The 16,062-nt window shown below is 49.9% G+C and overlaps 1 protein-coding gene across 1 annotated transcript in view; it reads right to left on the reverse strand.

Moving 5' to 3' along the window:
• ELMO3 (engulfment and cell motility 3) overlaps positions 1–16,062 on the reverse strand; it is a 30,352-nt gene that overhangs the window by 4,273 nt on the left and 10,017 nt on the right. The window contains exons 10-20 of the mRNA XM_044419813.1: positions 14,931–14,981; positions 14,467–14,589; positions 12,138–12,269; positions 10,670–10,774; positions 8,856–8,964; positions 7,586–7,722; positions 6,585–6,748; positions 5,306–5,418; positions 4,425–4,529; positions 1,968–2,050; positions 676–753 (exon numbers count right to left, since the gene is read on the reverse strand). Coding sequence (XP_044275748.1) covers positions 676–753; positions 1,968–2,050; positions 4,425–4,529; positions 5,306–5,418; positions 6,585–6,748; positions 7,586–7,722; positions 8,856–8,964; positions 10,670–10,774; positions 12,138–12,269; positions 14,467–14,589; positions 14,931–14,981 — 1,200 coding nt within the window. The remainder of the gene's footprint in view (positions 1–675; positions 754–1,967; positions 2,051–4,424; positions 4,530–5,305; positions 5,419–6,584; positions 6,749–7,585; positions 7,723–8,855; positions 8,965–10,669; positions 10,775–12,137; positions 12,270–14,466; positions 14,590–14,930; positions 14,982–16,062) is intronic.

A 16,062-nucleotide genomic window follows, 5' to 3' on the forward strand; every position in this document is an offset into this window, starting at 1 on the left:
TCTAGAAAGCTGAGTATGAGGGAGGAAGACCACGCTGAAGCAGCCCCATGGGAACTTTCCCGCAAAGCAAAATCGCCCAAACACGCGGTAGGGCAAACGAGCATAGGAAGGTTAGAGAATGCCGCTTTTCCCAGAGCAAACTTCTTGTCGTTAGCATGGAGTCTTACAATTCCCTGCTGCACTCCATCTTTGCCCCAAGGCTGAATTCCGAAAGAGATGAGTGAGGCTAAGCCAGGAACGTACCACACCGTGTGCATTCAGCACAGCCCATGGGGGATTTTTGCCACCCACCGCTATTAAGGGGCACGGTGGTACAGGTGCAATGCTACAAACAGGCAACGCAGGAGTCAAAGATGCACGGACATGTCTTGCCTCTGGCAACACAGGAAGCTGGCTTATACTGAGCCCATCTATACCAATACTGCGGGTTCATCTCGTACTTAGTCAACACTGACTGGCAGCAGTTCTCCATCATCCGGGGTTTTGAAGAGGCAGAATGAGAACAGGGACAAGCAGACCCTCCCCACTTTGGCCACAGACTTGTCCGGGACCACTCAAAATTTGTCAGCTTCTGTGCACCTTCAATCCAGCTCTACTGACCACTCATATTAAACAGGCAACCCTTAACCCCAACATTTTCTTCAAGGCACAAGAGTTCCTGTACAGCTAACTCACCTCGTACCAAGTGGGAGCAATGAAATTCAAATACTCCCCAACATCACAGCTAATGGAAAAGGCAAGGTCCAAGAGATCCTGAAAGGAAGAAGAGAGGTAGGATGGGATGCCAGGGCACCTCTTCACTCAGCATATAGTTTAGGGTGTCCTGGCTGGGAGCTTCCCACCGGCCACTGTGAGGACAGGACACTGGACTAGTTTGGTTCCGAGGCAACCGGCTCCTCTTCTATATTCTCAGGGGTCAAGACAAGAGGGAGGCTGGCATTGGGGAAGGCTTAATGCTCACCAAGAATGCAGAAGGTCCAGACAACTGGGTACATGTGGTGTTGCCAAGCAACCCCAGCTTGGCTTCTGGCAGGATTCCCAGAAAACCAGCACATGCAGCCCAATGCAAGGCTTTCCTGCACTTCTTTGCTTCCCTTTCCCTTTCTTTGCTTCCCTTCTCTTCTGACTTGAGAGGAACTATCAGCAAACTCCCTGCTTTTCTGCCCGTGGCAGAGTAGCCTTCCACATAATGCAGGTTGCCAAACCTTCTTGGACCACGGCCAGGACAGCGTACAATATAATAAGACAACTAAAAGAAATGCATCATGAAAATCAAAGGCTAGCCCAAGCTGAGTAAAAAGACGTTTGTGAATGTCCCTGAATTAGGAATCAAAGCAGGTAAGGCAAGCCTTGAAACAAAAGGCCAGCGCAGTCCATCAACTGACCCAGCAGGCTAAATGTCAGCAGAGAGCAATGTCTGAGCAAGGGGCAATCAGGAGGAGGAGGCTGAAAGAACCTCTGCAAGGCAGGGACTGGCGCAGCCCTGGAACAACCACTAAAAAGGCCACTTTCGGTATCTGCCAGTGACAGCATATGGGGGACCCTTCCCCACAGCAGTCCCTGAGTGGGCAGGTGGGTGACGCACTAGGGACAAGAGGTATGTCACACCAGAGAGGAAGCAGCACATGCAACCCTCTCTAGCAGACAGGCACACACACCTTTTGATCTGTTCGGTGGCAAGGGGCAGCACTAGCGGGCCATATATAGGTGTGTGTACACACACAAATGCATGGCTAAGCCTGGCTAACGTTAGCAAGGAATCCCATCCTTTCTCTCCCCTCAGGCTTAATCGAAACAAAAAAGGGATTCCCTTCCTAGAAAGAGGAATCCCAGGCAGTGCAGCCATGACGTTTTGTAGCAACAGATGCAGGAGGGGTCCAGCGGGCCACCGAAGGAGCCTGGGGGAGGGCGCGGCTTTTGCACCCTGCTTCACATGCTTGGGGAAAGAGGACAGAATGCAGGCTGACCTTGTTCTGTTTGCCAGAGCTCTTCTCCTTCGTGTGTGGGCATTCCCGGCCAACAAGCAGTGCTTTCATATCAGCCACGGGAACTGTGGACAAAGATGTGCAAAAGTTAATACTCTGGTGGGCTGCAAAGAGAGAGGCACGCTGACACATGCGCACAACTCGAGTTGTTCTGGGCTCTCCCTTACACAGAGAGAATAATCCCTTCAGGCATTGCCTTTGGTCCATGGATAAAAAGACCTACACAGGAAGCTGTTTTGATCAAGTATTAATTTCATTTCTGTGCTGCCCCACGGTCTGGGAGCACTTGTAAATAATGGTTGCTCTGGCTCACACCAAGTCATAAAAAAACAGAAGCCTCAAATTCAGTAAAACACCATGAAACTCCATTATACCATTTTTAAAAATATAATTTAAAACCATTTGAACAGCTGAGACACTAAAACTGGACTGGCATAAAAGCCTCCCATAAAGCCATTAAATACCAGTGTATGCCATGGAGAAGCAAGCAGTGTGGACTTGCCACTGCAGGGACAATTGAGTTAGGGCCAGGCGGGTCCCAATGGGGAAACTGTTCCATCATCAGAACCCCACTGTTGCCAATTCCCGAGCCATCAGAGGTGCACTTGGAGGAAGGCTTCAAATATTCCAATATCTACGCACACCGAAAGACCATATACATGTTAAGTATGTCAGTGCCAGACCAGAACAGATTCATATTGGCTGAATCTATTTTATTTCGTTCATTCATTCATTCATTCATTCATTCATTCATTCACAAGTTTTTATATGCCGTCCAATACCAGAGCCTCTGGACGGCTTACATTCATTCAACAACAAGCTTTCAGTTATATCGATTCTGTGCCAGCTTCATGCCAACATCCACCTGAAAATGAGTTACGCTTCCAGCTGGCACATGCACTTTTCCTGAGTCTGTTCTGATGCTTTTACCATTCCAATTGGCAGCTGCAGAAAAGGCAGGTCTGGGTGGGCATCCATTGCCAGGGGACCTGAGCATGCCAACCCTTTCCTGTTCTCACCACCATCGTTATGCTTTTCTTTAGCACTCCCAGCATCTGAGGCAGTAGGCCGGTGCACCCCAGTTGCTGGGGAACTTGGGCAGGAGGGGCTGTTGCACTCGTGTCCTGTTTGTGGGATCCTGTGAGCAGCCAGGCGGCTACTGTGCGAACAACACGCTGAGCTAGACGGACCACTGGTCCGACCCACGGCAGGGCTCATCTGTTCTTAGTCACGTCAGGGCAGCCACTGAGTTCCTAATTCATGGGCTTAGCATTCAAAGACAAAGCATATGACCAAGAAGCAGGATGGGTGGAAGGCACAGTTTGCCATCAGAAGAAGTGAGTAAGATACACAAATGTGCACGCATTGAAGCTAAAGGGGAAACTGGAAAGCTCTTCATCCCCCTGCCCCACAAAGAAGAAGCAGGACTTAATTAAAGGGCACCAAAGACTGAACAAGCAGAGTGGCAGACACAGTGACACATTCCCACCTGGCCAAGAAACTATAGGCCAGAGGTGGATCAGAACCCCAAGAAAACCAGGCCCATTTCAGAAGAAGGGAAAAGGTCTGCTTTATGTTTGTCATGAGCCTCCGCAAAAAGCAAGGTAGATAAGATAAATACAGATCTTCTGTCTATCTTATCCCTGTCTATCAGAAACACAAAACTTTCTGCTACCAAACAACACTTCCCAGATGGAGCACAGATAGTGCTGAGGCCTGAGGGCAAACACTTTGAAGTTACAGTTGGATATGAGCTGATGCACCAAACACTTTAGAAGCAAACTCAGATAGAATATCTTACATATTTAGGTAACCAACAGAGGCTCCCACAGGTTTGGAGAAATCCACAAAAGCTTCTATGAAGTCAGCTTGTGGATCCCACAGTAGGGACCAGCTGCTTCCAAAGCATGCAGATTTCTCAGTTTATCATTTTAGGGACCATTTGCACTAATTCACATTAACACTAAGGTGATTTAGCACAAGTAGAACAAAATTCTGATTTTTAAAACTCTGATTCCATCAACGAGAAGAAGACAGAATGAAAGCCCCCTGAGAATCCACAGAATACAGCTGGGATTTAACAAAATTTGTATATCCTTCAGTGTCTGTAGCTGGTACGGCTGATAAAATTACACCAAATAATTTAAACAGCCTAGCACATTTTGGTTAAAGGCTTTGTCAGGAGCATTGTAGAAAAGATGCGATAGCTTCTTCACATACTTTGTAACTAACTGAATGAAGATTTTAAGCAAAATGCACTTGAATGCATAACCCATAATGTACTGTACAGATTCTCTTTTCTTGCTCCTGCACCAATGCCTGCCCTCCCTTTCTCTGTTGCAAGTTCAGTCTCATGAACCAACCAAGCAATAGTACCAAAGGGTGCAATAGCGATCTTGTAAATAAGCAGACTGGCCGGGGGGCAGGGGGGGCACATACCTTTCTCCTGGAGGCTCTCAATGGGTGGGTTTTCAATGCCCTCATCAACATCTCCATAATGCAGGAATTTGTGGTTGGGGGAAAGGCGGCAGTACCAGAGCTTGTCTGCCAAACAAGAGCAAAAACCCACAGGCACAGCATGACGATTGTGAGCACGGCTGCACACCTGGCAGCACTTCCAGTGTGAACTCTTTGCCTCCAACTTGCAGTGTCAATAAATCCACACTTTCCCCGTGCACCTTTGCAACTAGCTTTAGAGGCCCGACTTCCTTTCCCCCAACACGCAATCCAAAAGAGATCTTGCATGTCTGGGGTCTGTAACACAGTGACTCTAGAGACCCCTTTTGGTACCCATCAGGTTCTCCAGCCCTCCTGATAATTTTATTAAATAATTAAAGATTATTAATTTTTTAAGCTAGAGACTGTTTTGCTGCAAAGCAAAACGCTGCCCTTCAGGACCATCTTTATCTGAACCCAACGGAGTATTGTTGGTTTTAGAGCTCGCGTCTCATCTCTGCCTTCCACTTCAGTCCCTGGGCAAGCTATTTCTCTTTCAGTCTCACCCATTTCCTTCTGAAAACCGAGTTACCTGTGACCGGCCAAGCCCACGGTGGCAGCCCCCTCCCATGACAGCTCTTTTCCAAGAGTACACAAGATAGGCTCTTGAAATCCCAAATGAGTCCACCCACCCACAAAGGCTGGAAGCCCCTCTTGGAAACCATCTGGGGGGATCCCTGCAACTCTGTAACTGAGCCCCAAAGCTCAGAACGGTGGAGCTTCCGGGACCACTTGGCTCCATCAGATACCCACCCCAACATCCATGGGCACATGACTGGCTGCCACATTCCAGTGGTCCGCCTCTCCTGCGGCTGCCTCCTTACCCTGTCTACGGCGGCTGCTAATCTTGCGGAAAAGTGTTCCTTCGCACAGGTGCAGGAGTCTCTGCTGCTGGATCAGCTTGAGAAGCTCCGGTTTGAGACGTTCTCTCAATTCCCTGGAGCAAGAGTAGAACAGGGAGAAGACGGGCGCTTCTTAAGGCACAGATCCAATGACCCTTTGACAGTCCTCTAGCCTCGTTCGCCCTCCGCTGCTTTGTGCCTTGTGCTTCCAAACCAGAGTCCCACACTAACAACCGGAATTGCTAACAATCTGCCGCTCCTTTTTGAAACGCCGAATCAGCTGCTCGAGGAGGCTGCCTCACGATGCCTAATGGAAGGACTGGCCCTGTTTGCACGGCAAGTTAATCCAACCCCAGCTCAGGGCAGAACATCCTGAGCTCCAGCTCAGTCTTGGACCTTGAGCATATGCAGAAGCCCGTGCTTGTTTGCTGCTAATGTCTGGGGCTGCAGCCGCACCAGGCACAGAAGTCTCCAAGTTGACTGCGAAGGTTTGAGGAGGCTCTTCAGCAGCAGCAGCAGGAGGTGGTCTTTAAAAAGTCATGATCTATTTGAAATATTTCTTAAACTGCCTTTCATGGAAAGGAGTCCATGATACGATCTGAGAACGTGAATAAAACAATTCACCCCAAAATCTAAATACAACGTATTAAAAAGTAATAACAGCAGAATAGAGGAGGCAGAGAGGGAGAGAAGGAACAGCCCAAGCAGAAGAGCTGAAGAGAGCGGCATTCAGGACACTCTTATGATCCTGCACGCAACTGGCACCCCGTGCGAACTCAGTGCCCAGGGTCCACAGCGGAGAGCGGGCAGGAACAGCACCACTGGTCAGCGCGGGCAGGCCCTTGCTCAGGGAGCCCACCGAGGAAAGTCCTCACAAGCTGTTCCTCTGGCACAGCAACCCGCTTGCTGCCTGGCCTCTTGCTCAGCCCCAGAAGGGTCAGGCAAGCAAGCGCAAAGCAAGGAGAGAGCGAGGGGAAGAAAGACCAGTGCCGCTCGCTCAAGGGCTCTCTGCCTGGCACAGGAAGGTGTGGGAGTGCATCAGCAGCAGTGGACTGGGTGAGGGCTGCTAATTCAAGCTGTCTTGCCCAAGGACCTCTGAGAATCTGGAGCCGCCACTAGGAGAGAAGGGGCTTGCACCAGCAGCCACATCCATGTCTGCAGCAAATGTCTGAAGAGCTCGCACACTGAGACATGGTTCCCCTGCCCTCCCTCTCACACACATCCGAACACGGGGCAGCGGCAGCGAAGCCTCTTTACTCACAGGACTGGCGCAGCCAAGATCTCCTCCTGGTGCATTCGTTCCGTCTGCCGGAGGCGCAGGATCTCGCTGTAGTTGAGAGCGTTCACTCTGCTCTTGAAGAGCTCCAGGGAGGTGGGCTTCAAGTTCAGGGTTCTGGTGATCTGCTCTCGAACTACCTGCATCACCTGCGGGAGACACAAAGTTGTCTCCCGTGCGCTGCAAAGCCCTTTCTGCTGCTACCAGGCTCTCAAATGCCTTTCTCTCATGTCGAAATCCCTCAAAAACTCCCTCTGACATGCTCACGTCGCCCAGAGCTCAAATTATGGAAGGAAGACTCAAGGTTTGCATTCCCCATCTTCAGTTCCCTGAGACACAAGACACGATTTCGTCAAAGTAACGCCAAAGCTGAAATTTAACAGCTGTGGGCTGTTTGGTTTTATACGGCATTCCACATCAGTGCCTGACACACCCTCCCCATGTCCCAGGCCTCTTTTATGTGGCCCACACGACCTGTTCTTGTGATACAAATTTACAAGGTGACCGACTGCACAAGGGCCGCATTTTCTATTGGTTAGCAAATTCTGTGACTGCCCGGGATGACAGCCACTTCTGGGCCTGCAGGAGAGAAGACAGGCTATGGCCCAATCCCTCCCACAGCCCGAGCGCTGTCAGCTTTTCCTTCTGTATTGTTGCCACACGCAACTAGGTCATTGTTTTGCCCTTTCTCCCTTCTTTCTCTTAGACCATCCGGTGCACCCAGACACCCTTCTCTCTGCCTCAATTTATCAGGTGGCTTAGATGCCTGGAATGGCCGCTGGTCCAGCCACTGGGCAACTGAGCAGGCCAGTAGATGCCACTCAGTGGGCAAACACATCTGACCCACCCCACGGCCTGCCCAGTGTGAACCACGCAGAACAACGGAACACGTTCTAGAACTCCCCAAAATGGTATTTATTTGTGGTAGCTGCATGTGCCTTAAATAACAGAATTACTAAGTGGCTCCAGACACAGGTCGGCCTTACCTTGTCAAAATCCTCCTGTGTCGCACGCATCTCCTTCCAAGTCTTGTTCAACAGCTGAATACAGACACAAAAGAGCTCCTCAAAGAAGTGCTCTTGGCCGAAGAACATGGGGTAGAAGGCCTGGGCTGTCTCAGAGCCTGCAGTCACAGAGATACACAACCTTTGGGTGTCTTTTTCCTGTCTTCCTCCTCTCATTTCTGTAGCTCCCAGTATGAATGTTGGCTGAGAACTTCCATGGGGAGCTCCTCTTCAAAGTACCTCAGCCCTTTTCTGAGAAGTGCAGAGGCCTTGCTTTATACCACAAAGGAGCCCTAGAGGTTGGAGCAGCTGGAAGAGAAATACCTTCTTTCCCAGCAGCCAACACTTAGAAAAGGCTCAAGTCCATTCCCCACCACTGGATCGCCTATTCTTCCCACCTCCATCCAGGAGGCCTTGGTGGTCACAGGTGTGCCATGTTTTCCCCTCTCCTATTGTGCTGACCTTGAGTAACACACCTGGATGGGCACCTTCGACTCAGCCCTTCTAGGTCCAGAGTCCCACCCTGCAGGGACTGGCGCTCAGCTGACATCACTTCCTCCACTGCCAAGGCAGGCAGCTTGGAGCCTTCCAGAAGTTTTGGAATACAACCCCATAAGCCTCTCCCAGTATAGCCAGTGACCAGGGATTATGGGAGTTATACTCCAAAACTTCTGAATGGTCTGGCTGCACTGGCTCATAAAGAGCCAGTGCGGCATAATGGTGAGGGTTGGACTGGGACTCAGAAGATCCGGGTTCGAGTCCCCACTCACCAACGAAGCTCACTGGCGGGCTTTGGGCCAGTTATGAACTCTCAGCCTAACCCACCTCACAAGGTTGCTGTGAGGATAAACTAGAGAAGAACCACCCTGTAAGCTGCCCTGGGCTTCTTGAAGAGGAAAGAAATGTAGGATATGAAGGCGAGGCACTAATAATAACGATGGCCTTAATGGTGGGCATGGATGAAAGCGGTGGGGCCACAGCAGCAAGTCCTTCTGGGTCACAAAGCGAAGGGAACATGAGAAAAGCCCTGCTGGGTCAGACCAAGTGCCCAGGTAGCTGAGCGGTCCGCCCGCACCACGGCTGACCAGCTGCCCCGAGCGCAGCTTGCACGCAACGTCGCCCTCCCCCACATTTCTCTGGGGGACGCGTAGGCACGGCCTTCCTGCCTCTGCCCCGGCCCTGGAGGCAGCACAGGGCCACGAGGAAGGATGCGCAACCGCTCGTCATCTTCTCCTGCAGGACTTGTACTCACAAGGCTCCCCCACATGAAGGATCTCACAGAGCATGAAGGAGAGTTGGATGCTACTCCGGGCAAAGGGGCATTCGTGTTTATCTTCTCGGCTGCTATTCTCAAGAATGAACTGAGAAAAAAGGGACAAGGTCAGAAAGGCTTCTCAGATCTGTAAACACCCCAAAAGCAAGGAGAGGGAAGGCAAAACAGATGGCAAGCCAGGGGGAAGGGAACCTTTCCTACGGGCCCTTATGGCAACAGTCTCAAAGCCCTGTGGTCCAGCCCATAGACCAGGACCAGGAACTTGGTGAGTGGGCATGGAACCATGTGAAACAAGAAAGCCACAGACAGAAGTTTAAAACGGCCACGTGTGTGGCATTAACTTTGTTTCCTGTCTCACTCACTGGTACTTATGCTGGGCTGCCACCTGTTTCCTCATCAGAGTCTCAGTTCTCTGCCTCTCTCACACAGCCCACAACCCTTTTTACAGGTTCCTTTCAAAAAATTTGAACAGGACAATTTCTACAGCTTGGAATCTTAACAGCCCCACTGTTCGTAAACTAGATCTTCTTTTCCCCTGGGTCCAGCTCCTGCCATTTCATATTTGCTTTTCATAAATGCACCACTGCTCACTTAATGCCAAACAGACCTTCTGATAGTTCAGATCTAACTTGCATGGCCTCTCTAGTCTTAAAACCTCACTCCAGATTCCGTCTTGTAGGGAGGTGGGCTTCGCCTCCACCAGGAGCAGAGCCGCTGCTGTTGCAGCCCCTGTGCTAAAGAACTCCTTTCCGGGGGGGGGGGGGGGGGGGGGGGGGATGGTACCATGTCCTCCTGGCTTCCTGAAAACCCATCTATTCCAATTGTCCTTTTAAAGCTTACTGCTTGATTGCTACATCCCATGGCTACCTTTGGCTAATGATTGCCAATTTTGCCAAGTTGTTTCTCTTATCTTGTTTTAACAAATTTTCATTTTCTTCATATATTCTGATTCTGCAAAATCTTGGGACATATCACAACAGTGATATATTAATATATTCAAAATAAATAAGCAAATAAATGACATGCTTCCGGTCCACTTAAGAACTAGAACGTTGTAAGAGATCTGCAACAAAATGTTGTCCCTTTGAAAGGTTCCAGCTTCTTCCATGCTTTCCCATCCCCCACCTCAATATTCCAGGACCATCCAGACTTCTATGGCCACTAACTAGGCTCCCTCCTCATAGGTCTGGGTTTATTTGTGGGAGAAAAGGGAAAACAAGGCAGCTCAGGGGGTTTTCCCTCCTGAATATTTTTTATGCCCTAGGAAACACATTCTGCCCGCATAACTATATATGGAGCTAGCATGTCGAGTCACCTTTGGGAAGCTGGAAAGGCACGAGCCTGCAGCTGGATGACCACATGTGGAAGCAGAGCAAGGGGATGGACTCGATGGCCTTACAGGCTCCTTCCAACTCTACTGCTCTTCTCTTCTGTTCGGCTCGGCTCAGTTCTATCCAATTCTATTGCTATTCTATTCTGTCCAACTCTACTCCTGCCCTGCCCTGCCCTACTCTACTGTGTCTTGATGGTGTCATCTTGTCTACATAAGGACCCACAATTTGATATTAGTATGAAGGATGCTGGGAATATAAGAATTGCCATGTCAGGTCAAAAGGACACTCCACCTGCCCAAGAATCCTGCCAACAAAGACAGCCAAGCACAGGTTCAAAAGCAAGGCACCCAACCCTGTTTGCCAGTGCCAAGCACCTGGTTGTTACCGGAGAAACCAAAAAACCTGTGAGCAATTTGAAAAAAGGAAGAGTTTCCCAGGGGAAACAGGTCCTTTAGTTACCCTGCTGTAGGCACTTGGGAAGTGTCTGGAGAAATAGACCATGCTGTCCAGAGCAAGAAGCCCCGGAGGGACGCGGTGCAAATCCATTGCAGGGTTGCTGTTATTCTGAAAAGAAGATATAATACAACTTGAGGATTTCTTGGACTCCAGGTAAAGCCTCCATCCAACACATACCCAATACAAATGCAGCATTTGGAAAAGTAAATTTGAAATCACATAGATGTATCTATCTACAATTATTTCTAAAGTGCCTTTAAAGGTGGAACCCTACAAGCTTTTAGCCTGCATGGCTTCACGCTCAGCTAGCATGTTGTGTCTTTGCTAAACTGGAAAGGAGGATAACCTGCAGCTGGAGGGGTGGCCCCATGTGGAAGCAGAGCAGGGGCTGGGCTTGATGGCCCCTTAAAGGCCCCTTCCAACTCTTCTGCTATTGTATTCATTTGCCTATAAATATGTAAGCACATTTTAACTCATATTCACAAGTGCGGTCCTTTGCTGGCTTTGACAACTGTCACATGATCCTGCCAACTGCCAATTTTTAGATGTTTTAAAGGTAGCAAATGTACATTTAAAAAATGGGAGTGTATCTTTAATGTTCTAAAGTGCCTGTACCCTTCTGATTCCCCACCTTTAGTAATTTTCCTTGCCTTACCCACACCATTCTCTGTTGCTTCTACTTTATTGGCAGGGGTAAACATCCCAAGAAAGGAAACTACAGATTTACACAAATTCTACACCTTTGCTATATTTATACTGAGGAAAATCCATGCAGCATATCTTCACTTCCGTGGCTCTCGTATTTCCAAGCCCAGCGCTTAAATACCATTCATTTGCATATTCTCTTGCAGCATATTCCCAGTAATTTGCATATTCTCTTCATCTACTTTTAGACTGATACGCTACCTTACCTGCAGGGCATCCCCCAAGAGTTCTAGCTCTCAGGAAATTGTCCCTTGGCAAGCCCTCTCCCAGCACTGTTTGGAGCACTGCGGGGATCTTACCCTGCTGCAACCGTGCTCTAAACAGTGCTGGGTGGGTGGATCGAGTCACCGTTCTCATATCTCACGATGCCATGGATTAATTTAATGTCAGACACATCCTGGGAGATTAAAACAGTGGCTAGTTCAGCCTTCCCCAACTCAGTGTCCTCCAGATGCTTTGGACTTCCATCCCATCAGCCCTAGCCAAAGTGGTCAATGATCAGGAATACTGGAAGTTGTAGTCCAAAACATCTGGAGGGCACCACTTTGGAAGGGTTTGCTAGGCCAAGCCAGCCGGGCCTGCTTGGAACTCCAGGCCAGGAATGGTTTAAAGGGGTTCCAGGGCCCAACGCAGAACAGGCCTGGCCATGGGCCCCCAGCTGCTACCCAAGGCTACCTGGTGCTGAAGCCAGCTATGGCTCCCTGACACGAAACGTTTAAATCCTTGCTGGCCTCTTCTGGCACATAACCATCAATGCAAGCCTCACCACAAAGCCCAGCTTGCGGAACTCCTTCGCACAAAGGGAGTGTCGCCGTTCCGTGTTCGAGCTGCCCGTGGAAGATTCGTTCTCAGACACAAAGGCCGCGTGGCGCAGGGACTGGAGGAGCTCTCTCTGTTCCTGCGCACAGAATGCAACAGAGGTTCGACATCACCTGGACAGGAAGGGTACTGACCCGGAGTACCTGAGTGCTTCCCCATACGAAACCGGTCTTCTGTTTATGCCCATGCCTGGACATCACTGGTGGCAGACAACTGTGTGCAGGGGAGTGCTTCCCCCTCCTCGGCACCCAGCAGGGAGATGCAGAGAGCTGCCGGAAAACGGACAGAGCTCTCCATCTCTCCTCTGCCAGCACTCAGCAGGCTAGCAAAGCACACTTTTGCAGCCAGGTATTTTTGGTGGGCTCATTTACAGCCCATGGAGCTTTGGTTCCTCTTGCCCAACCCTCATGGATATATAGCACAATTCAAGGGTGGCCTAATGAAGAAACAGGGCCAGCTTGTGACAAATCAAATGCTGCCCAGGTGCTTCAGGAAATCCTTGAAACGCTGAGACTGAGGTGCAGAAGCTCTTCCAGCACCACGGATGGATTCCGTTTCCATGAAGCTCTCCTTCCAGAGGGCGATCAGTCCAAAGGCAAAATGGGATGGGCCAAAAACATCTTGCTTGCTTGCTAGTTGCAAAGTTGTGCCTGACCCATTGCAACCCCATGGACAACACTCCTCCAGGCCTTCCTGTCCTCCACCATCCCCCGGACTCCACTGAAGCTCACACCGACTGCTTCAGTGACTCCATGCAGCCACCTCATCCTCTGCCGTCCCCTTCTTCTTTTGCCATCTATTGTTCCCAGCATTAGGCTCTTCTCCAGGGAGCCCTTCCTTCTCATTAGGCGGCCAAAGTATTTGAGTTTCATCTTCAGTATCTGGCCTTCTAGAGAGCAGTCAGGGTTGATCTCCTCTAGGACTGACCGGTTTGATCACCTTGCAGTCCAAGGGACTCACAGGAGTCTCCTCCAGTATCACAATTCAAAGGCCTCAGTCCTTCGGCGCTCAGGCTTCCTTATGGTCCAGCTTTCACAGCCATACATTGCAACTGGGAAAACCATAGCCTTGACTATACACACTTTTGTCGGCAGGGTGATGTCTCTGCATTTTAGTATGCTGTCTAGATTTGCCATAGCTTTCCTCCCAAGGAGCAAGCGCCTTTTAATTTCTTGGCTGCAGTCCCCGTCTGCGGTGATCTTGGAGCCCAGGAAAATAAAATCTGTCACTACCTCCATTTCTTCCCCATCTATTTGCCAGGAAGTGAGAGGACCCGATGCCATGATCTTAGTTTTCTTAATGTTGAGTTTCAAGCCAACTTTTGTGCTCTCCTCCTTCACCCACATCAAGAGACTCTTTAGTTCCTCTTCACTTACTGCCATGAGAGTGGTATCATCTGCATATCTGAGGTTGCTGATATTTCTCCCAGCAAGGGGCAACTGGTGATTCATCTAGGCCTGCCTTTCTCTTGATGTGCTCTGCATATAAGTTAAATAGGCAGGGCGACAGTATACAGCCTTGCCGAACTCCTTTCTCAATTTTGAACCAATCAGTGGTTCCGTGTCCAGTTCTCATTGTTGCTTCTTGACCCACATATAGGTTTCTCAAGAGACAAATAAGATGGTCTAGCACTCCCATCTCTTTAGGAACTTGCCACAATTTGTTGTGATCCACACCATCAAAGGCTTTGGCATAGTCAATGAAGCAGAAGTAGATGTTTTTCTGGAACTCAGCCAGCTGGTTTATTTTCCCCTCCGTAACTCTACAAAGTGCATCCTTGTGTTTAGCGAGAGCTTTGCCCTTTGGGACCTCTGGCCCTCTGCATGTGGCAAGGACAGGAGGAAGCATGGGGCCCTACTGAAGGAGGCTCCCAGGTTTAGCAACAGCCCCACATGCCTCCCAGGCCTCACACAACTGCATCCTGCATCCAGGGTCGCCCTGCTCCCTGCACAGCCTCGCTCCTACAGCAGAGCCTTGCTCAGGGAGTCCAGGCTGAGCATCACAGCATGAAAGCAGAGGGTCCCCCTTCCACCCCATCACCTCCATGGGGAGCTGGCGAGCTTTCAGCCCTGAAGCCTTGGGGAACCACTCTGGCCAGCCAACGCTAGCAGTACTGAAACAAGATGGACAAGGGATCTGACTCAGGCTAAGGCAGTTTCGTGGGTATTCCCAAGAAACACGGCTGCCCTTTAACGCTCCCTCCACAAAAAACACCGAAAGAGACAAGGCCTCAAGCCTTAAGCCCCAAAGCACAGGGGGAAAGTGAGGAAACAGACCTGTGAGTAGGGATCCATGGGGCTTCTCATCCTACGCTCCAGCAGGTTCAGCGTGAGGGACTGCAGCACGTAGAGGTAGTGGGCCATCTCGTCCCCAATGGGCTCCGAGGCGTGGACAATGTTCTAGAGAAGGCACCAGAGAGGCACAGCTGATTCTCCCAGCCAGGCACCAGCATGGCCCACCCTTGTCCCCGATGGGTTCTTCCAACTCCCCCAAGTGGGGCTCAGTGAGGACTAGGTGTCCATCCACCAAGGGAAGAGTGGCAGGCAACTGTGGGCAGAAGAGAGTGGGAGAGAGAAAGAGACCGATGCACCAGAACAGTGGGCCAAGCCAGAGTGAGGAGAAGACAGAAGTGAGACGAGTCACTCAAAATGTTGGAAGGAGGCCCCTGGGGTGAGGACGCAGAGACGCCAGAGATAAGAAAACAGTTGCTGGGCGCTCCACATGCCACCTGGATGCCCACCTTGTGGATAAATTGTCGGAGGTTCTTCTCTCCCAGATAGTCCATCATGTCCTAGAAATAAAGGAGGCAGTGAGACAGTCACAACCCTACCAGGTCATCTCTTTCTGAGCTAAACTTTCCAAAACTTTCTTTTGCCTTGAGAACTAGTCCAATTCTGTAGCAGTTCACAGGTTAGATTGAGACTTGGGAAACTGAGCTTCGAATCTCCACTCAGCCATGAACTTCATTTGGGCTAGTCACTGACTCTCAGCCCAACCTGTCACACAGGGTTGTTAAAAACTCCAGCCATGCTGCTTGCTCCCAGAAGAAAACACAGTTGTCACTGGCTTCTGTAGCAGCTTTTTCTTTGTGTCAATTTGGGGAGGGAGGGGATTTTAGGAAACACAGAATGTGGGAAAGGGTGACTCCTCCCTTCCTGGTGCCCAGTGGTTCAGAGTCAAGTTCAGGTCAGGAACTGAAGTCACTCAGAGAATCCCTGAGCAGGAGAACCAAGCTGCATTGACTTCCCACACTTGTTGGGCTCTTTCTTCAAGCAACAGTTTTCTGTAAAACTAATTCTGTTCCCTATTTGAGCTTTTCCTAATATAGGACTGGGGGGAGCTTCTTTAATGCAATTAATTTTTCATTGTAAAATTTCAACAGAATGGAACAAGAAAGAGGAAATGAAACAGAATGTTGCTATGCAGGATCTGTGATCAGCATGCTGATGTTCCTTCCTTCCCTCCTTGCCAACCATCCTGTTTTTAATGCGTGGGTAGGCAAATCTGACGTCCAGGGCACCATAAGCTATCGGAACACCATTCTGAGTGCCCGACTATATGCCCTGACACTCCCACTTTAAAAAAATCAATCCATTTTCTTACCAGCAGCAGGGATTGCTGTGAAATAGGGTTCTTTCTATGCTGAATTTATTAAAAAAACTGTTTAGGAAGTCAGGCATCAGACCCAGTTGTCTGGGCAAGTCATTTGCCTGCTGCCACTCCTCCCATGGCAGCCATTTTGCGACGGAGCACAGGAGAGCGTCCCAGATTCCCAAATGTGCCTGGGATCAGAAAGGTCATCCAGCCCGTTTCAGTGCATGAGCACCACTGCACACCTAGAGGCTGCTGACACACCCGTGCTAGCGAGAGGC

The sequence above is a fragment of the Varanus komodoensis genome, unplaced genomic scaffold (assembly GCF_004798865.1).
Source record: "Varanus komodoensis strain SLA01 unplaced genomic scaffold, ASM479886v1 scaffold109, whole genome shotgun sequence".
Classification (NCBI taxonomy): domain Eukaryota; kingdom Metazoa; phylum Chordata; class Lepidosauria; order Squamata; family Varanidae; genus Varanus; species Varanus komodoensis.